This window comes from Lacerta agilis, chromosome 2 (assembly GCF_009819535.1).
Source record: "Lacerta agilis isolate rLacAgi1 chromosome 2, rLacAgi1.pri, whole genome shotgun sequence".
Classification (NCBI taxonomy): domain Eukaryota; kingdom Metazoa; phylum Chordata; class Lepidosauria; order Squamata; family Lacertidae; genus Lacerta; species Lacerta agilis.
The window spans coordinates 14,346,662-14,367,890 of NC_046313.1; the positions used below are offsets into that span (position 1 = coordinate 14,346,662).

Consider the following 21,229-nt stretch of genomic DNA (forward strand, 5'->3'; position numbering starts at 1 on the left):
GTTAATTTAGGTTGCCCTCAAAACTTCTAGTATAGCCCTGGAAATGGTTTTCTTTCTTTGGCCTCACCTTGTTTTAGCTTTGGCCCACACAGCTTTTTGCCATGTGGCCCCTCCAGAGAGTTTGCCATGAGGAGTATCATCAGATTCTCTCTGGCCTGGTTGCAAGATGGCTTCCTTGGTTGATGTGGCAAGTTGGTCTGCATTTCCTTCTTTTGAGCAGAGCTAGATGGCAGCACATAAGCTAAACTCTTCCCTATTTGACATTTCTTGAACCCAAGTTCTAGAGCCACTGTGGGGTCAAGTTAATTGCTTTTGAACACGCCGTTATGACTAATGAGCTAGTAAATGTACAAAGATGGCATTCAGATGCTCCCATTCTAGTGGAATTCAGGGAAAGCTGCACAATTTTATTGGCCCTGATTATGCATTTGAAAAAATTCCGTATACTGTATAGTCAACAGAGTCTATTCACAGGAGCAATTACTGCTCCCCTTATTGTAAACTTGTGATATTAGAGCTGAGCAGCTTATTCAGCATAATAATTCTCATTAATGTGCCAGGGATTTGGGGACACTCATTTCTGTCAGTCTTCTGGGTGTTTGATTAACAGGAATTTGGGGTTCATGGTGCCAACCAGCTGTTAACTGTCAGTGGGGACAGACAGCAGCCCTGGGAAAAGTGAATCTCCCTATGGCTTTGATCAGCCTTGACAGCGCTACTCAGGATAGCTGATTAACGGTGATCAAAGTGGTGGAGACATAATTACTTGGCTCATGAGCTTTAAGCAGCATTTGGGCAATGGAGCTTCCACTACATAAATAAGAAGCCATGTGTAAGTTTAGTTGAACTTTCTGTTAGTGCACCCCCCAGCAGCATCATAACATTGGATAGGTTGTAATTGTGGGTAGCCTCTTCCAAAATCTGAATCCACTCGGAGCATGAGACTCTTAATCTCTAGTGAGAATAAAGTAACATCTGAAACCACTGTTTGATCCTGGCTTGTTCTCACTAACCATAGTTTAAACAAGTAATTGGGAACTTGTAGTCCTCCAGAGTCCAGACACTGATAGACTACAACTACCACCCCAGCCATTGGCACTGCTGGTTGGAACTAATGCAACATCATCTGAATGCCCCGCAGATTCACAAATCCTGGTTTAAAGAAACTAGTTTCATGAGCTCAGATGGCTGCTGTACCCAGTGCCTCTAGAAATCACTACCACCTTGGCCTTTTAATGCTTCTGCTGCAGCCAACTTTACTCAGTCAAAAGCACAATGTAGGCTTGACTACAAACTCACACACAGGGGGGCGAAGGAGAAATATCCTCAGGATTTTAATCCTTGTTGTACATGTGGCTGTTTGCTGATATGCTGGTCCACATGACTGAGTAATATCTAAGCACACAAAGGACCCCTACAAATAGAGATGCTGAAGTAATATAACCTCATGACATTAGGGAATGAATTCAGGCTCACACTGAGAAATGAGATGGCAGTAATTCAAGTCCTCTGAAAAGAATCTGAATTTCTACACAATTAGGTCACCCACGAGGAACTTGGGAGCCCTCATACTGGGCTAAATGCTACAAACCCCCTCCCCATGTGCGCAGTCCTCTGCATTTGATCCGAAGAAAAAGACAGCATTAAGGTTCATTAACCACTCCCAGTAGGGCTTGTAGTGGTTTTTAAAGACATTGAACATTTAAAGGCATAACCATAACCCACAGCACATGACAGGTTTAATGGAGGATATCACTTCCTTGGAGCCAAAACAAGAGACTTGTTCAGCCTGAATTCACAGGGAAGAGAAACCAAGTGCTCTGTGATCTCAGGGCAGCTCCATGTTTTATGCTAATATATTTGCTGCCAGTATACCATAAAGTACCCTGCAGCACATGCATAGTATGCACACCACACATATATGTACATATCATGGGTGGCCTAAATAAAGGCATTGTCTAAATATGAATTCTCTAATCTTTTTTATGGGTCAAGATGACTACCTTTAGTTTTTGCATGTGCACACACACATCGTTAAAACACCATTGTATATGGATCTAGATAACCTGGCCTAATAAAGTTTTCCAGGCACATGCATACATCAGTGTGTATCTGTATATCATCTATAGTGTATTTGTTTGCTGCAAAAAACACTGACATAACAGTAGTGTACACAACACAAACCTATTTGCAGCACAAAGCATGGAGCTTCGCTTTACAAACGAATGGTTCACTGTGGAATGAGCTTCCATTGGGCAGTACTCCTTAGCAGCCATTACCAACTTGGTACCCTTCCTATGTTTTGAACTACAACTCCCACCAGCTCAACCAGCACCTGGGAGTTGTAGCCCAAAACATCTGCCAGGCGCCAGGTTGTCAAGGGCTGGTCTACAGCATCAGATAGAACCCTAGAAAAGAACTTCAAAGGTCACCTTGTCCAAACTTGTGCCAAGACAGGAAATCTAGTTACAACATTATGGATAGCATGGGGGTGGGGAGCATCCAAGCCTGGGGCTTGCTTTAGATCATTCTCTCATAGTAGGAAAGCATTGTTTTCTGTTGTGTCTAAATCTGGTGATTGAGGGTAATTTTGAGGCTGAACACATGAATGCTCATATGATGGTTCAGGAGTAGAATTTCCTGGACTCAGGGCCTTAGAAGACTGAAGCAGAATGCATTCATGGGCATTTCTTTTGATCTTTGCCAGACCAGATGCTTTAAATGCAATGTGTTCCCCCTGCAGGAAAAACTGGAAAAAAAATTGTGTAGACCCTCTCAACACCCATTGCTATTCTCCCAGAATGGACCAGTGAGTGTGGGGCAAAATTGAACCAGACACATGTGCAGCAGGGGTGTGTTGAACTTCATAGACTGGACTGGAAGCGTATCATGAACCAGAGGGATGCAGTTAATTTTTATCTTCTAGTTACATCTTAATCAAGGCATCCATTTATTGCAAATGTAGAGAGTATATTTGGTGGACCTCCTGTTCCTATTCTAAAATAGTATTCCAAAGTCCACATGGTGAAAGAAATTGAGTTGGCCTTTTGAAATATTTTAGATAATAAGAGTTTAAATGAAATAAAACAGATTTGCTTATCTTTTTACTCGTAATTTGTTACCCAGCAAGCTTTTTTTTTTTTTTTTTTGCCCTCACACACATTTCCTTCTGCAGCTGAAGGAACCTTCTGATGTTGTCTTAGCAGCATAGGAACTGTTGCAGTGTGTTGCTAGAGTGGCACAAGCAGCGTGGGCACTGTAGCAGCTGCTGCCATGCTGCTAAGGTAATGTTGAAGGGCCCTATGATAGCTAAAAGATTGTTGTTTTTTATTTACCTACATTTATATATCCTGGCCGCCTTCCATCAGAGAACACAGGGCAGCATGCATGTGGTTCCCTTCAGACCATACCCAGACATTGCAAATTAAAATTACCATTTGAACCCTGAATCCAGTTTAGGATTAGGGTTAGGAAAGATTGGATGCTCCATAGCTTCAGCCTGCATCTTCCTCCCCTCTTTCTGGAGAACGTTTAGGGTAGCGGCATAGAGGTGCAGGCTCTCTGTATTCTGTGTGCTTCCCAGTAGAGAATGCTCAATTTAGATGATGTTTTCCAGCTTCCTGGTCTACGAAGCTGGGAATGAGTGTTGGGGCTGATCGTTCTTCTGTCTCACCCTTTCCTCCTTTGCCAAATGCCAGTCTCAGTGCAAAGAATCTGGCTTGTATTAAACCAGAGTTCTCCATTATAGCTGAACCAGGGATCTCTGCCTTAATACTGTATTGGTTAACCAACCAAGAAAACTAAGTTATGATATGATCCATGAGGTATGAAGCCAGGAATGATCTTTTGTGTGTGTGTCTCAGGAGAAAGATCACCTGCCCATTTTGGAAATGCAGTGGTACCTCCGGTTGTGGATGGGATCCGTTCCAGAGCTCCGGTCGGATCCCAAGGTTTCTGCAACCAGAGGTGCCTGTTCTGCGCAAGCATGCAGCGTGATAAAGTGCTTCTGCACATGCCCGCGGCACGTAGAGCGCTTCTGCACATCCGCGACCGGCGAAACCCGGAAAAATACTTCCGGGTTTGCAGCTTTCACTACCCAAAGTTTACGTTACCCAAGGGTAACATAAGCTGAGGTTCTACTGTATCTCCTTTGCACACAGGTTGCATGCTATTCAACCTACATTTTATAACTTTGTCTAAGTTAAACAAGGCGTGCTTTTTAAAGCAACCTATAAGCTTTAGTGAAATGATATAACAAGACGTGCTTTTTAAAGCAACCTATATAAGCTTTAGTGAAATGATATAACAAGGAGTTTAAAAAACAACTTTGATACTGAATCATGTAGCTGACTCAACTTATAGGCAAACCTAGGATGTGACACTTTAAAAGATGTTAGATATCAGTTCAGTGGGTGCGGATATTTTCCATACCTGATTATCATATTGCAATAGTCCCTACAATAACTTACCACTCCATGTTTTCCATTCAGCTCTAGGAATGCTGGGCAGACATGGAATGTTTCCCACCCAGTGATTTGAATTCTCCAGAGTCTATTAAAAGCCAAATTTAAAACAGGATGCTTTTAGTGAATCAGGTATTTTCCTAATAGTTTATCACTTGGTTCTTGACTAGCTCAATAGCAATTTTGTGTTGTTGTTTTTAAGGGAGGTGCACTTTTATGCCCAGCAACACATTATCTTTACCAGCCCTGAGTTCTTTCTCCAGCACTGCCTGTTTCAAGTTTTAATTATTTATATGGCCTCTTTTTTTAGTAGCTGGGTTATATAATCCTGCAAAAGATGCATATAGAATTAACTTTGCAAAGGCTTTTGCCAGCCTTGAAGCTTAAAATCTATCGCTTTGCTTTTGCATGGTAAAAATATTCAGCATTTATTTTTGATGGCTGTATTAATTGTGGTGTTCCATTTAAGCACCATTTTTTTTTTAATTTGAGTGCTGGCTTAGGCAAATCTATTGAGTCACATGACTGGAAAATATCTATTGGTTGCCAGTCAAGATGTCAAATGAAAGCACAAAGCTTTTTTTACTTGTGTCCCGCCAGCCACTTGATCTCATGTGCAGAGATTGTTTTGGAATGTGGTAAAAAAATAAGTGCACTCCCCATGATTAGACTGAATTAGATTAAATCTTCTGCATGCAATTTCTATATGCTGGAGTAGATGGGGAGGGAGCCTTTTGTCCTTGTTTACTGGATACTCTTGGGCCAGTCATCTTTTAACTTAGGGTAGAATTCTAATCCTACTTTCCTGGAAGTGAGCCCCATTGAATTCAATAGGATGTAGATATGAGTAGACATGAATTCAATTGCATTGTTACTCCACAGTGGTGTTCTAAGGTTAAATGGCTTTCCCCACCCCAATGTAGGATGCCCTGATCTCCCTGGTGGAGTGGCTGGCACGGTTCAGCTCTCTTCTCAACTTCTGAACTTAACATCAATTGAGCCAACTCCGCCGTACCCTTCCTGTGGCCTTCCCAGGGTCCATTTGCCCATCAAAAAACAAAACAAAGCTTTGTTTCCCTCTCTTCACTACCACTTCCTGCCGGTTTGCCTGCCTGCAATGAATTTTACATGCATAAGAAGGGCTGCTGTCAAGAATTCTGAGCTTACTAGCTGGAGGCCAACCATTCAAGGAAACGTCTCTCACTTCATGGGAGGTAATTTGGAAAGTTTATTAGTTGCATTGCGCTGTTAGGTGCACCTAAAGTATTCTCAGCTACTTATTGGTCAGTGCTTCTAGATTTGGGCACATTTCCTCTACAGTTGTTAAAGAAGCAAGACAAGGGTCCTTTCCATGCACTATTTACAAAGAGGAACAGTCTTCGGGGAAGGAACTAGGTCTAAGAGTCGCCTCTTCTTGGCAAGACCAGTGCAAAGTGCAGCATAGTTTCCTGTACCAACAATATCTGTGAGTCACAGATCGCAAGGAAATGGAGACCTTATTCTTGATAGCAGCCCTTCTAAGGCCAGGTCTTAAATCACTGTACAACGTTTAGGCTGCAAACCTAAACCAACATAATTGAAAACAATTTGGTTAATTGAAGTATGTTGGCACTGGTAACAGGCAAGAAATCTTGCTCTATTGCATCTTAATCAACAGAGGTACCATTTAAAAAAAGCACAACTCTATTGGTATTAAATTTCATTACACTTCAGTATCTAGTCAGAGCTGCAGCACAGACAGTTTGACAAATGTGCTTTGGGTTAATCTGTCTCTTCTACAGGTGCAAAATTCCCTACTATATGGTGCATTGTTCAGTTTGCTGCTGCACTCAGGGAGTTAGCTACCTCTTTGACAAGTAATTTAGGCTAGCTGAGCTTACTACACATGGCAGTGTGGATATGTTGCTGCTTTGGCACTCTCAATACACAATTTTGGGATATTAGGACTGTGTTCTTGTCTTGAGATGCAGCTCGTCGCTTTACTTAGGTTCATGCTTGGTTATTTTTTTGCCATGGCAATTACTTGTGTTGCAATCAATGTTTGAAATTTACTGTATGTGGATGTTCAAATAAGTATGCTGGCAACCGTGTTTAGCGAATCTCCTGGTGTCTCTTGAATTTTCAGACCTTTTCAAAATTATCTGTGATTGTCAGTATTAACACATGTATATTGACATTCAACACATTCTGGACATTCATTTGCTAGACTTTGCTATTCATATTGGAAGGGCTGTAACTCTGGGACAGAATAAACTAATTTTATGCAGAAGGTGCCACATTCAGTCCTCAACACCTTCAGATAAAACGATCAAGTAGCATCAGAAGAGAGATACCCTTTTCTGCCCTGACTCTGGGCAGAGTAGACAACACTGGGCTAGATCAGCCTTCCCCATCTGGGGACCTGCAGATGTCTTGGAATGCCACTTCCATCATTCCTGTCCATTTGCCATGCTGGTTGGGGCTGATGAGTGTTGTAGCCGAACAACATCCTGAAGGTACCAGGTTGAGGAAGGCTGGGCTTGATGGATCAGTAGTCTGACTATTAGGCAACTTCATAGGTTCATACATAGGAAATTCTTTTTTGCAAATTGCATGTTCAACAAAACCTCCTTCATTCACATTTCTCCCCAAAGCTTATAGAGGACGAAGAAAAGTATTGTGTTTCATGTTCAGTGGCCAAGAGGTCACAGCTTGCCCCTTTGAACTCCTCTATACCCCACTTTTCCTGACATTTGCTTCTCTGGTTTTTACATTTTTCAACTGTCTGCATTTCATAGAATCATAGAATTGTAGAGTTGGAAGAGCCCCTGAGGATTATTTATAGTTAAATATATGTGTATTCAAACACATTTCCTGTTGTGTGGGATCAAGGAAGCAGATTTGCCCCATATGTGCAAATGGATTCATGATCTTATGGGTGAGAGAGATTTTAATTTTTTTCAGAAACTGTCTTCAGCATCACTATAAGACATTTGAGGCTGACTGGGCAGTTGCTTCCCATCTGTATCAGGAGGGCCTCAGGATCATATTGATATAGCTTGTGGGCCACATTCTGTTTTAAAGCTCTACATGTCTGGTTTTCCATCTGATGGGCCAGATGAATGCCTTCTTAGAGGTTTATGGCCCATTCAGTTGTGCCATCTCCTAGAAGTCCATGGTTTGCTTAAACCCATACATTATCTGCAGATCTCTGAATTAACATTTGTATAGTCTTTCTCTTCCTTTCATATTATCAAGATTTGACAAATTGATGATTTGGTATTCCCTAACCAATTGTACCTTGTTAATGCAAACTGCAGTTATAGACAGCCTACATTTTCAGGATATCGACAGGCAGGTGCTATGGTGTTTGCAAACAAATGTGAGTGTACACATGTAAATAGATGCACAAACAGAAAAAAATCTTTTACATCAGTGGCACTGTATGGATAGCTGAAGATCTATTTCCATCACTCTTTGTTTGCAATTATTTAGAGTCCCCTGTTGTAACCAAGAGTCTGTTCTACTGATGCTGATTTTCTCTGTATGGAAAAAACAGTGACAAAGGAATTCTTACATGTATACAGCCTTGGGCATTGTAAAGAAGTTCTCTTTCATCTGTGTCCTCCTGCAAGCCAGTAATCGCAGAACACAGGCAATTTCCCAGAACACCTATTCCCAAAACTCTCCATGGAGATGGGCTGATTCTGATGTTTTCCATTTCAGAATTGTTGGTCGTTGGGGAAAACTGCAGCCAGGTTCCATAGCATGCAAAGAGCAGGGTTGTGACCTACAAGGGGATGCATTACCTTTAAGGATGGGTGGGCGGCTAAAAGTTTGACTGGGTTTGGAATATTTGTACCAGCTTTTTCCTTTGTAGTAAGGAAGAAGCTGGCCCACACTTGGGGAGGGGGGCTTGCTACCAGCTTCCCCTCCACGTTGGCCCATGTTTGAACACACTCTGCGTTGGGTGGTACGGAGCCTTTGCCAGTGTTTCCTCGGTTGCAAAGAGAGCATGTTAAGTGCGGTGTGCTTCCCTTTTCTGATCCCCCACAGACACGTCTTCTGCATCCGAAGATGAAGGGTCGCTCAGGCGCCAGGCTGCTCTATCTGCTGCATTGCATCAGAGCTTACAGAATGCTGAGTCATGGATCAACCGATCTATTCAGGGGTCATCCACATCTTCATCAGCATCTTCTACACTATCCCATGGAGAAGGCAAAGGGACCAGTGGGTCACTAGCCGATGTATTTGCCAGTACTCGAATAGGTAGGAGCTGGGGTGCGGACAGCAAAACCAAGGGCTTCACGTCTTCTTTTTGTGTCAAAAGTTTAGAAATCTCCCAGTGTCAAAGGCCAAACGGTTTAAAAACTCTGCCCACTATAAGTAGAGGCCTGCCCACGGTGAGGGAAAGCGAGCCTGTTGGCCTGCAGAGAGGATCCCAGTGACATCAATAGTCATGAAAGATGTGCACAGTAACCTGGCACTTTTTCGTTATGCACATGGGTGTTGTTTTATGCTTGTGGCTGCTATTTACACTAAGTGTTCTCACTGCCGGGTGAGCAAAGAGATTGCTGTAGCCTACATGTCCTGTGTTGTGTTGCAGACGTCTATCCCTTATCCAGCCAAAAAGATCGCCATGCTTCTTTTAAATTTATCTCAACACATAACGGCCTAACTTGTGGGGAAGGGGAAAGCTTTTCAAAAGCTTCACTTCCTTGTTACCTGCAAGATATTTTACTCATCATAGGCGACTATGTGAGTGGCTATATAACAAGGCTATTTTTAATTTTTTAATTTTTTGCTTTATCCCACCTGACTGGTAGACCAGGAATTATAGCCCCAGCCCCAGCCCCCAAACACCCAGTTTTAAACCATTTCCCCAGCTATGTGTACACATTTGTTGGGGGATTTAAAGATCTGGATACCCCAGGCTCAGTTTTTTGATGCTCTGAGGTGCTCCTTGCTGCTGGTGCTGCTGTATGAATTTTTTTGTAGGGTTTGTTTGGCTCCACTGTATGTGTTTTCTTGTTAATGTGTTCCAAAGGATATCGCTGCATCCCAGGGGGATTGCTGTGTCTCAATGTGCTCTCTGCTTTGGCTTAATTGGTTTCAGGCAAGCAATGTGTAGCTGTTTGGTGTCTCTTAATTGCTTCTTTTTATTTCTTTTAACCTGTATGTTGCTGATGTCTTTGTCTCTTACTGGGATGCAACTCATTTTCTAAAATGGAAAACTTGGGAGATATACCTGTTTGAAATTCCATCAGCATAAATAATGCTTTCTTCAAATGGAAGATACTCTCATTATAGCAATGGTGAAATATGGTCCCAAATTGGAACGGCCAGCTATTTGGTTGCTGAATAGCTAATGTCAAATTGGTGCTATAAAATACAGCTCTTTCTTGTAAGTGCAATCTTGGGAATATGAAGCACAGTTAACTTAGGAGCAATGTTTCTACTGGTACTGTTACATTTTCAACACAGAGGTAGGCACATATAAACATACAGCTACCTCAATAAGTTTTGAGCATTTAAAAAATATAGCCACAGATATATACCCACCACAGTAGATCTGAAGTTTATTTATCTCAGGCTTAAGAGCTCAAGGCAAGAAGCCACTTCACAAGGATAGGATTGAAATCAACCATAGAATCAGCACTTTGTCAACATTTAATACACCTAAGTTGGGTTTGATATAGGGCCATTTCTAAAATCTATTAATGTTGCATGGATTTTTGAGGCCTTTCTCTTACGCAGCTCTAGCACAGGGTGCTTGTATGAAAAGCTTTGTTTTATGCCAAGTTTCATTTATTTAAGAGTACTGGTACTTAGCAGCCCAATCCAGTATGGATCAACCCTGACTGAATTCTGTGCACAGCTGCCTCACCATAGGCTGACATGATCAAACCTTGGCATTTATTGAGGATTTTCCCTGTGGCAACCACAGAGTGAGAACAAGCCTTTGGACAAAACTGAAATATGTGCTATTACTGATCAGATGAGCCCTCAAGAGTGTGTCTAGCATATACTTCAAGATGCACACTAAATCCTATCCTGCCTGCTGTTCCAAGGGAGGTATTTCTGTTTTGTACATCTTGGTACAATGATGGAGAGGACATCAGTTCCCTTACCCAAATTGCAGTACACCATAAAGCATTTCTGCTTAAGAAGTCAGGGAACAGCTTAGCAGGATGCTTTTAATTACTATGATATTCTTCTGAATGGTTGTACATTTACCTAATGATGACATTGGTGTGCACAAAACTCACTGAACACATGCAATACATTGCAAACTTTCAATCTGTGTGTCTTACAATATTGCATGGATGTAAGCAAATTTGTATGCTGAGTTTTTCCACATCAGTGCTGTTAACAATGTGCTGCCTGCAGAAATTAAATACTTGACTGCTAACCTTTATTAAATCTGTTGTGATAACTCTGTCCCTGAAATGCTCTCCCAGTAGCCTGTTTTGGGGGGGATAAAACTATTCAATTATATATATTTTCACATCAGAGAAATGCAACTTGTTGAATTACCAACCACTTAGCTGCTTAAAACACACAATTGCATAGCACTTCAGCAGAGGATGGAGAAGATTGGAAACAGTGGCTTGGTTCACACATCATGCCAAGCCAAACTGCGGCAGAGCACAAGCAAGCATGTAGGCTCCAGGAGAGGAGATTGTGGTTGCTTTATTTCTCACTGGTTGTTCTGCTGTGCTGCTTTGAACTAAGAATGGCTTGATTTAGCATGTTGTCCAAACCCAGGCTTGTGGTTTAATTCTCTCCAGGCTAACCACACCCTAAAACCAATGTTTGTTCTAAAGTATTTGGCCCAAGGTTTGTCTGGGAGAGCTAAACTGTGAACGACATGTTTGGACAACATGTTAAGCCCAGGCCATGGTTTTAGTGTGGTATAGCTGCAGAACAACCAGGGAAGAGCAAAGTGGCTGCAATTTCCTCTCTGGGAGCTCACACATGCGCACTAAGCTATGGTTTGGCTCAGCCTGACATGCAAATTAGGCCACAGTATTTCATTAAAGGGCATTGCAGTTAACTAGACCAGATTTCAGCCTGCAGTGCCACTATTTCTGTTGTGATACAGAAATGTATTTAAGATCTGGAAGTTAGCATAAGGGATGAGGAAGGGGCTAATCTTGCACTCAGTGCACTATAGAGACAACATGGTCAGCTAGCTGGGTAATCTTTTCTGTTGGCAAAATGACAAACAAACAAACAAAAATGAATAATCAGGAGGCCTTTTCTGAGACTATGGGAAGTTCTCCCATCACATTTCTGCTTAGGATCCAGTATTTTTAGCCCATGGTCAAACTTCAGGAATGCTGCAGTTCAGAATACTAGTTCTTTTCTCCATCACTGTTGAAGATTACATGGTCAAAACTCTCCTGTTCCTATCCTTTATTTCCAATTCTTACTTAGGAGGAGATATGGGGCAATGGTGACATGCCCCATAACATTTTTGCTGCCCTTGTACGAGTTAGTCTAGTTAACCTTTTGAAATGGGGAGTGCAATATGTGGCCTAGAGAAACAGGGGTGTGAAATAGCCCGTGGCTCTGTAATGAAAATGGAAAGTAGAATCAGTCTTGCTGTTCAGTCAGGTGCCTTTGCATCAGAGCAAGGAAAGGTGGGTAAATGTGATATTGCATCTTAAGCCACCTGGTAGCAAAAAAATAATATGAATCTCAATTGTCTTTTTTCTTGATCCTCCTTCTAGAAAATTTCTCAGTTCCCCCGGATGTTACTGCAACTACCTCCACACCTGCTTCCTCTGCCCGCCCATCTGCTATTGACCTCCCTCCATCAGGAATAGTGAAGGGCATGCACAAAGCATCCAACCGGTCTAGCCTTATGGACACAGCCGATGGTACATCTGCAGATCCAAACTAAGGGATAAAGCCAATAGGGCATCAGTAACATGGTTTTATTTCTACAGCTCATCAGTGTAGCATTGCAGAATGCATGTCATCCATCTTAAATGTCTACCATGTCAGCCATTAGTAGGCACCTGCCTCACACAGCAACAAATTTTTCTGTTTGCTTTCTTGTGAAATTGTGAGAACAATGGGGCCCTGAGACCCAGGTTGGGCAATTGCATCTTTTTTGGGGGGAGGGGATAGGCAGCTGATTAAGTTTCAGCTGTTGGCATTAAGCTCTTATGTCCCATACCCAAATGGTAGTTTGTTTGTTTTTGTGTGTTTCTTCTTACCCTGCACATTCATATTTTGTGTGGAAGAAGCAAAGATGTGAATACTCTTTGCCCTTCCAGATCAGGAGCTGCCAGTTCCTACCTAAGCTTTTGAGCAAAAGTGCTAGCCCTTAACACCAGCATTTCCTCCAACTTTTAATTGTGAATTGGCCTGTCAGTGTATTCTGCTTTGCATTGCAGAAACAACTGAGAAACAACTGAGGTGGGCAGAAACAACTGAGACCCTCTCAAGTCTGATTCATGTAGGGGCAAAGAACATGTACCGCAGGGTGGGAAAGTGGAAGCAGTCAGCAGGCTAGATCCCAAAGTCCTCCACAACCTGCAGGCCACTTTTGACAGGTAGGTGGGGCCACCCACCTGTCAGATCACCTTGTCCCGCTCACCTGTCAAAGTCACATGATGTCAGATGAGCCAGCTTCAAAGGAAGAATCCTTTGAGTGCAATAACCAAAAATGCCTTGCACCCTTGCTACCTGGAAGAGAGCAAAGAAGCTATATTCCCTTTCTTCTAGTAGCAAAGTGAGAAGCTGAGCCCAGCTCCAACCTCAGAGTATCTCCACTGCTGCAGCAAGGCCCAGCCTCTTGATGTATGAGTAAGGGAAGGCAGTTGCTCTTTGAACTTCCATCCTGTCTCCAGCCCCTGCTGTTAACCCAAACAGTTTTGTGGATTCCCAGAAAGCTTCCGGAAAGCTCCCCTTTTCCTGCTCACTATTTTGTGTTGTTTCTGTATTCCACCACTGTGAAAAGTGTGGCAGATCCCAAATGGCTCATATAGTCTGAAGAGGAAACAGGTAGCCTCTCTGAAACGAGTGTGTGGTTCTTAGAGAGTGCAGTTTCTTAAGGGATCCTATTGTTGTTTTAAGCAGATACCACCGCTGATGCATTTCCTCAGCATAGCTGGGGACCAGTGATTGTGGGTATCTCATTAGGAGCTTCAGTTCTTTTGCTGTGCCTTGTAATGTAAAGAAGAGCGATAACTCAATGCACGGAGAGTATCAGGAAACTGCTTTTCTTGTTAAATACCAAACACTGGCTTCAGGAGTTAAACCCTGAGCATTACGGATTAGGAAAGGGGAGCAGGGAGTTTTGGTGAGGAAATTGCAATTTTATTTTGTGTGTGCGTTGAAAAGAAAAGTAAAGAATGTGTTTTACAAAGGAATGAGAGCCCTGCATTGGGTATTTGAGAGGCATTGGGCGTTAAAGGTAAAATGAATATTAAGAGTCTTGGAACAACAGACCCTCTCCTTGGTCCCATATTTGATCATTCTGTGGTCCTGTATAGTCTCCACATTCATTTGATTAGAGCTTTCAGATTACACAACCTGGCTGTAAAATGAGCTCTTTGGTTGTAGTGTCAGGTGCTGAAACAGAAGCAAAAATAGCCTTTTAAACTCCTTTCGCCAGCACCTAACCACCTACAGGTGGTCTTGTTTTGCCACACTAGATCTATGTTTGTCACAGCACTGCTCCATTCATTTCCCCTTGTTCCTTTCTTTAAAGATGTGAATTCTCAACTAAGTAATTCACACCTTGCAGAGAGAGAGAGAGAAAAATGCGTGAACTAGCTGATCTGCATTACTGACAGTTTGCATTGAACTGTTTTGGTCAGAGAACATTGTTGTTGTTCTTATGCAGAATTTCCAGGGCATCAACTGTGTTGCCCTGAGATTTCACTCCTAAAGCCAGCGTCTTCTTAACCTTGGAGAAGAGGCTTCGCTCTCATTTGTTGGTAGTACTATTTTCAGTATAAAGCAGCCAATGAGTGGTAAAGTAGAACCTGCACTTCTAAAATGCCTGCTGCGCTGGAGTTTGTTATATACAGGTAGAAAAGCACCCAACTGCGGTGACTAGAATAACCTTGAGGATAAACTGCTGCCTTGATTTGAGTCTGCGAGAAAACCTTTGCCAAGTCTCGGGAGTTCCCATAGTGCCCCCTGGTGGTCAAGTCCTAAAAGGATGTTAGCAAGACCATTTCAATCCAGCATGCACAATTTCTGACCCACCAAGCCAAACATAGCCCATTAGTCAAGAATTGTGATCTCAAAGGTGCCCGACTCTGTTTCTGCAATCCCAGGAAGGAATGGTAAGTTTGTCTAGGCCTTTGCAGCTTGTCATATACGGCCTGGTCTTGAGAGATGAAAAACATATTTAGACAGTGTTGTGCAAATGCTGAAAACAGCTTCGAAAAGGAAATAAATGCTCCTTTTATTAGCAGCCGTACCTTCCAGATAACCTTCTGGATAGTCCTTGTTCCCATGTCTTACATCAGGGTTTGATCACTGCAATTTCTGCTCATGTATATTGTAATTTGCTGCATCAGAAAGGGTATGATTCGGGTAGCTCTTTATACAGAGTGGCAGTTGCCCACAGGTGACCTAGCCCTTGATAAACTGAATTAATTTCCCACACTGCAGGTGTCCCTGTAAGTAGCAGAGTCTCAACAAAAATCCAGCAGCTGCTCAATACTCTGAAGCGACCCAAGAGGCCACCTCTGAAGGAGTTTTTTGTGGATGATTTTGAAGAAATTGTTGAAGGTATTTGGATATGCCAGTGGGCTGGTTGCAATTCACATAAAACTTTGTGTGTCTTGTTTTTTTTTGCTGGGTTTTGCTTTTCTTCTTTCGATGACTGTTAAGCTCCAGTAGTTAAGGGAGAATCCTCTTCCTTCTATCTGTGCCTTCCTTTTATGAGGTTTCCAGATCAATATGGATTAGAAAACAAATGTGCTGTTGTATCATAGCCTCTTATATAGAAAAGCTTAAGAATTCCATCTAGCTCCTCCTGATCGTATGCTTTTTCTTTAACTGTATGCACAAGGGGAACCTTATGCACAACCTTCCAAGCCCCACATCGTTAAGGGTTGTGGGACCGGAGGCAAACAGTGGGTGGAACAGCATATTGGAGAGTCTTTGTACACTAGATTTTTGCACACACATACACACACACACACACACACACCAGATACATAATGGCATCATCACAATTGAAGGACCTATTCAGACAGGCAGAAGCACTCCAGGGTGCAGAGCACAGATAGCGAGGGCTGTTGCTTGGGAAGGAAGCAAAGTCCCAAGAACTGGATAGGGGCACCTGGAGGGTCACATTCGGCCCATAGGCCAGAGGTTCCCCTCCTCTGGAGTAGGCAGAGAGCTACTCTGTCAAGCCCACAGATTTTCTTAAAGAGGAAAAAGGGGGAGGGGAGATAATAATAATAATAATAATATTTATTATTTGTACCCCGCCCATCTGGCTGGATTTCCCCAGCCACTCTGGGCGGCTTCCAACAGAAATCAAATACAAAAATATCAAACATTAAAAACTTCCCTAAAAAGGGCTGCCTTCAGGTTTTTTCTGAATGTCAGGTAGTTGTTTATTTCCTTGACCTGTGATGGGAGGGCATTCCACAGGGCGGGCGCCACTACCGAGAAGGCCCTCTGCCTGGTTCCCTGTAGTTTTGCTTCTCGCAGTGAGGGAACCGACAGAAGGCCCTCGGCGCTGGATCTCAGTGTCCGGGCTGAATGATGGGGGTGGAGACGCTCCTTCAGGTATACAGGACCGAGGCCGTTTAGGGATGAGATCTACTTGCTTAAAACAGGGTGCACCAGCTTCTACCAACTTATTGTAGTCCAACAATCTGTAGGGCAGCTCCTATCATCCCAGATTGTTGGCTGTGTCGGCAGGAACTCGTGCAAGTTGTTGGGGTCCAACAACATTCCGGAGTTGGGAAAGTCTGGGAATGTACCCTGCCATCACTGGGTATATATGCCAAATCAGTCTTTTTTACTGCAAGAGGGATGGGAGATGGCATAGCATGTCTCCCCCCCCAAAAAAATTGCTTCATTGTCTCTTCTGCCTCCCCTCCCACACCCATCCCCTTTTCAGATCAGGTAGTCACACTTGACATTTTGTCAGAAATGCTGGTGCCCAAGAAAAAAAGGATGGAATTGGGCCGCAGACATGGCGAGGGTAGCTCAAGCCTTACATATGAGAACGGAGAAACCTGGGTTATTGCTGCTTCATTTGTGCATCTTTAACTTCCACTCCGAAATTCTGTGCGGCATGTGTAGCTCCCACTGAGAGACAGATGGCAAATAGTAAATTTGGATTATTCCTCTGAGAGCTGGCCCAAGAGATTTTGTGGCCCACGCAGCTGTGTTGTGTGATCCAGGAGCTGTGCTCAGACTTCCTCATCAACACTGCAAGTGAGGTGCACCTCTCAGATTGCATGCTGCTCTCCTGGTGGCCCTAGTGGGGCTATTCACCCAAACAACTGCTTGGTGTTCCATGGTACATTTTTGTGCTACTGCTGACTCTGCTGGTCTTAAACAGCTTTATAGCAACTCCAGTATACGGCATTATCTATGAATATACTACCTAGGCACTGTCCCAAGGGCAAGTTGCTTTTGAGTTCTAACTATCTGAACCTAATTTCCCTCTCCTGGATTTAAATACCATCCTCTTTTTTTTAAGCCACAAATTTTCTCCTCCTGTAAATGGCTCTGTTCTCTTCACATTTTTTTGTTCTGTTCATCTGCTCTCTCTTTTGACCTGCTGCTCTTTACGTGTTGATTAACCTTTATCTTGTTACCACTTCAACTCTTCAAAACTCCATATACAAATCCTTGCTGGACCACACCTTCCTGCCCTTTCTGCTCTCTGTCCTACTCTGTCTTTGGTGCCTTTTATTAAAGTCAAACTTAATCTTAGTTTGTTCATATTTGTCTTGGCTGACTGGCTGAGATTTTAGACTTTCTGCTCACTTCTGTGTCGCGTTTTGTACCTAGCACACAGACTGATGCTACGTAATTGTATAGTAGCAGCAGCAGCAGTAATAGTAGGTTCTTGCCAAATGCAATCGAGTTAACGTCTTCAGTTTCTGTGTTTGGAAATAATACAGTTTTCCTGTCTCCTACTGGGCGGTATCTATCCTCAGCAACAAATACGTTCAAATTGCTTCGACCTTTTTAAAGTGGATTTTGAAACTGCTGTTTCCAAAATGGGGAAGAAAGGGGGAATCCTTTGCACCATGAGTGCAGGGAGCTATAGACTTTGTTTAGCACCATTTAGTCCTCCATACACAGCTTGCTCTTTTCGTCAGTGAATTTAACACGATCTGGTGGTGTTTTCTTTGCAGTTCCACAGCCAGACCCAAATCAGCCCAAGCCAGAGGGACGTCAGATGACGCCTGTGAAGGGAGAGCCCCTGGGAGTAGTTTGCAACTGGCCTCCTGCTTTAGAAGCCGCTCTGCAACGCTGGGGGACGACGCAGGCCAAATGCCCTTGTTTGACAGCCCTGGATGTTACTGGGAAGCCAGTCTACACACTGACATATGGTGAGGATCTTTATAGAGTCTTGTTAGCACATACACTTTACCATAGTGGGCTTTTTTAAGGCATGTGGGTCTTTGTGGTTTGCCTGCCTTGACTTGGCACATAAGCTGTTTGATTAGAAAAGCAGCACTTTGGCAATCCTGCATTGATTCTGCACTGGCTAAGATACAGGATACAGATATTTTCCAGCAATAATAATAGCCGGGGGGGGGGTGTGTGTGTGTGGAGATGCTGCACCTGCCGCTGCCTGACTGATGTGAAGCCTCATTGCTTTTTCTCTGCGTTCCAGGCAAGCTGTGGAGCAGAAGTCTGAAGCTGGCCTATACACTGTTGAATAAACTGGGCACCAAAAATGAGCCTGTCTTGAAACCTGGAGACAGAGTAAGAAGCCTTAACAAACGGTTTATAGCTCCCCTTGTGAAAAATGAATGGGGGTGGGGCATGAATGTATGTGCCTCTTCCCCTTTAAATGTTTTTAAAAATTACTTCTTTAAAAAATTGCAGCACATGAGTTAATTTTGCAGTCATCTAATGAACATCCTTTGAGTTAAACAGCCTATTTTGTGCTTTGCAGTGTAATGGTCCAATTTTGACTGCTGTCCGTCCTACCTTCTCTAACGTAATAATTTCTGTGAATCGCAGGTAGCCCTTGTTTATCCCAACAATGATCCTGTCATGTTCATGGTGGCGTTCTATGGCTGTTTGCTAGCTGAAGTCATCCCAGTGCCGATAGAGGTACCTCTAACCCGAAAGGTAACGTTGATGGAACTTAGAGGAGTGATAGGATGTGGGATGAGAACCAAGTCAGGCTGTCGGCCTTGGATACATTTGCAGGTTCCAGTTCTAGAGATCCTGCCTTTCACAGCTATTGCACATCCAGGCTGATATTTCAAAATGCTGGTGTTCTGTCATGACTCCCTCTTTCGTCGAGCACATGGTAAAAGAGATCAAAGTATCTCACCTCTCCCTCGGTCAGCACCCTGGGCCTTATTCTCACCAGGGCTCAGCACCTGCATTTTACAGAATGTTATTTAAACAGCAACAATGGGGAGATTATTTTGTTATTTTCCAGTCCCGCTGATTTCCATGGCACTGTGCTACTGCATAGGAATTGCGGTTCGCTCCCTTGCTGAAAGGCCAAATATTTCATTGTTTTTTTTAAAAAAAAATTATCTTGAAATGCATTTCGGTAGTTGAAATGCAGGCAGTTTCCGAGCTACTGCTAACTACAGACATCAGAACTATAAGACAGTATATCTGTTCCAGAGGGGAAAGTGAGTATAAGGCAAAAAGATGGTAGCATTTTGAATTCGCTTCCCCAAACAGATATGTGTTTAACAAGTTCTGGCATTGTTTTCAAGGCTTCTTGGGCATAGTTTTGTATCAGTGCCTATCGGAGGTGACTTGAGAAACAGCCCTGATCGAAATCAGTTTCAGTGTAGATTTTCTGGCCAGCTTGTGTCCTGAGCACTGCTGAGAATAGGTCCTGGTGTTCTCACAGAGTCCGTGTGTCACGTAAAGGTCACCTCTACCCTTACCATAATTGGAATAACACGCCATGCTAAGGTATTAAGAGTGTCTTTCAAGAGACGGCTTGGCAAAGAGCATGGTGTGAGAAATGGTAATGAGGTGGTAACCTAGCCTGGTAATGCTATGGGTCTCCTAGGGGCATCTCTTTGATTTGTGGTCTCAATATGACAACTGCCATAACAACCTGCATATGAAAAAGGATTCTCTCCCAGCCCCCACACTGACTTTATATGCTCAGTAAACCAGCTTGTCCATTTCAGTGCTTTTCCCCCTCGCTTCTGTTGTGTTGCAGGGGATTCTCTGATCATCTGCTCATTCCAGCTCTTTCCAGCCCAGTAATATTTCCCTTCTGTAGTTAAGGGATGCTGGGATTGGAAAAGGATGGGTAGCTTCTTACCAATATGCTGTTTATATATTACTACTACTACTATTATTATTATTATTGTTATGTGTGTGTGCTTTCTGTTTGGCCTTTTGCAGTATGGAAATGACATGTGTTCAGCCCATTTTTTAACAAATCAAGTTAACAAATAAAGACAAATAGCTTTATTTTAACAAATAAAGTTTGAGTGCAATATGGATTTTGATATGTAGCCTGCTATCCTCTTGGGGTATTTTTTTTTTTAATCTGTTGAATTTTGGGGCAAATAGGAAGGAGTGCAGGCCTGGCAATGTTCTGTAGCCAGTCCTGCAGGTTATCCTGCTGGGTATTTCACAAACTCCCACTGTCTGGACCATTTAGGATGATTTCCCACTGATGATTTCAAACTGTGACTATGAGCTCATCTGCAGAGGTCCCTTCCTTTCGCTTCTCACGTTGTAGTCTTGCCAATCTAATGCTCTCTCCCCCCCCCCACCCCGGTGGCTGGAGGAGAAAAGACCTGTTTGAGATTGTGTGGGGCAACAGTTGGCTACATTTCAGAAGCAATGGTGAGCGGATTGAGAAACTGACTTCAGGACCCTGCAAGTAAAATATAACCAGGCAGAGGGCCTTCTCAGTAGTGGAACACCCTCCCTTCAGATGTCAAGGAGATAAAGAATCACACAACTTTTAGAAGACATCTGAAGGCAGCCCTCTATTGTGGGGTTTTTAATGCTTGGTGTTTTTAGATATGCTGTAAGCTTCCCAGAGTGGCTCAGGAAACCCAGCCAGATGGGCGGGGTATAAATAATAAAGATATTATTATTAACATGAATTATACAAATATAGCCATACCTCGGGTTACGTACGCTCTGGGTTATGTACTTTTCGGATTACGAACTCTGGTAACCCGGAAGTGCAGCCCAGAGCACGTGCAACGCGTGGATGCACAGAAGCGTTTTGCGCAGTCCGCGCATGCACATACAGCTACTTCCGGGTTTTTTGCGCGTTTGTTCGGGTTGCGTACTTTTCGGGTTACGAGCTGTAACCCGGAACCAATTACGTACGCAACCCAGGGTACCACTGTATGCTTGTTTAATTTCTGCTGGTTGCGGAATTCAGCTTTTCTTGGAGCAGAAATTTCTCTCTTTAGCACAGAGTTAAGCACAACTCTGGCTATAACCTGGGTCAGCCTTCAACAACCTGCTGCCCTCTAGCTGTGGTGACTAAAGCTAACGGGAGTTGTAGTCCAAAAATTGTAGTCTGGAGGGCACCAGGTTGGGGAAGGCTGACTTTTCCCTGGAACGCTATTTCCCAAGTTTCAAGTTACTTTCATTCA

At 43.2% G+C, this 21,229-nt stretch overlaps 1 protein-coding gene across 3 annotated transcripts in view; it reads left to right on the forward strand.

The window, feature by feature from the left end:
* The window catches only part of DIP2B (disco interacting protein 2 homolog B), a 155,076-nt gene that overhangs the window by 98,346 nt on the left and 35,501 nt on the right, over positions 1-21,229 (forward strand). For 2 of the 3 annotated variants that reach the window (XM_033138694.1, XM_033138692.1), the window contains 6 exons: positions 8,499-8,711; positions 12,179-12,328; positions 15,084-15,203; positions 17,804-18,001; positions 18,289-18,380; positions 18,642-18,752. In XM_033138694.1, coding sequence (XP_032994585.1) covers positions 8,499-8,711; positions 12,179-12,328; positions 15,084-15,203; positions 17,804-18,001; positions 18,289-18,380; positions 18,642-18,752 — 884 coding nt within the window. The remainder of the gene's footprint in view (positions 1-8,498; positions 8,712-12,178; positions 12,329-15,083; positions 15,204-17,803; positions 18,002-18,288; positions 18,381-18,641; positions 18,753-21,229) is intronic. The other variant, XM_033138693.1, reaches the window with a different exon arrangement.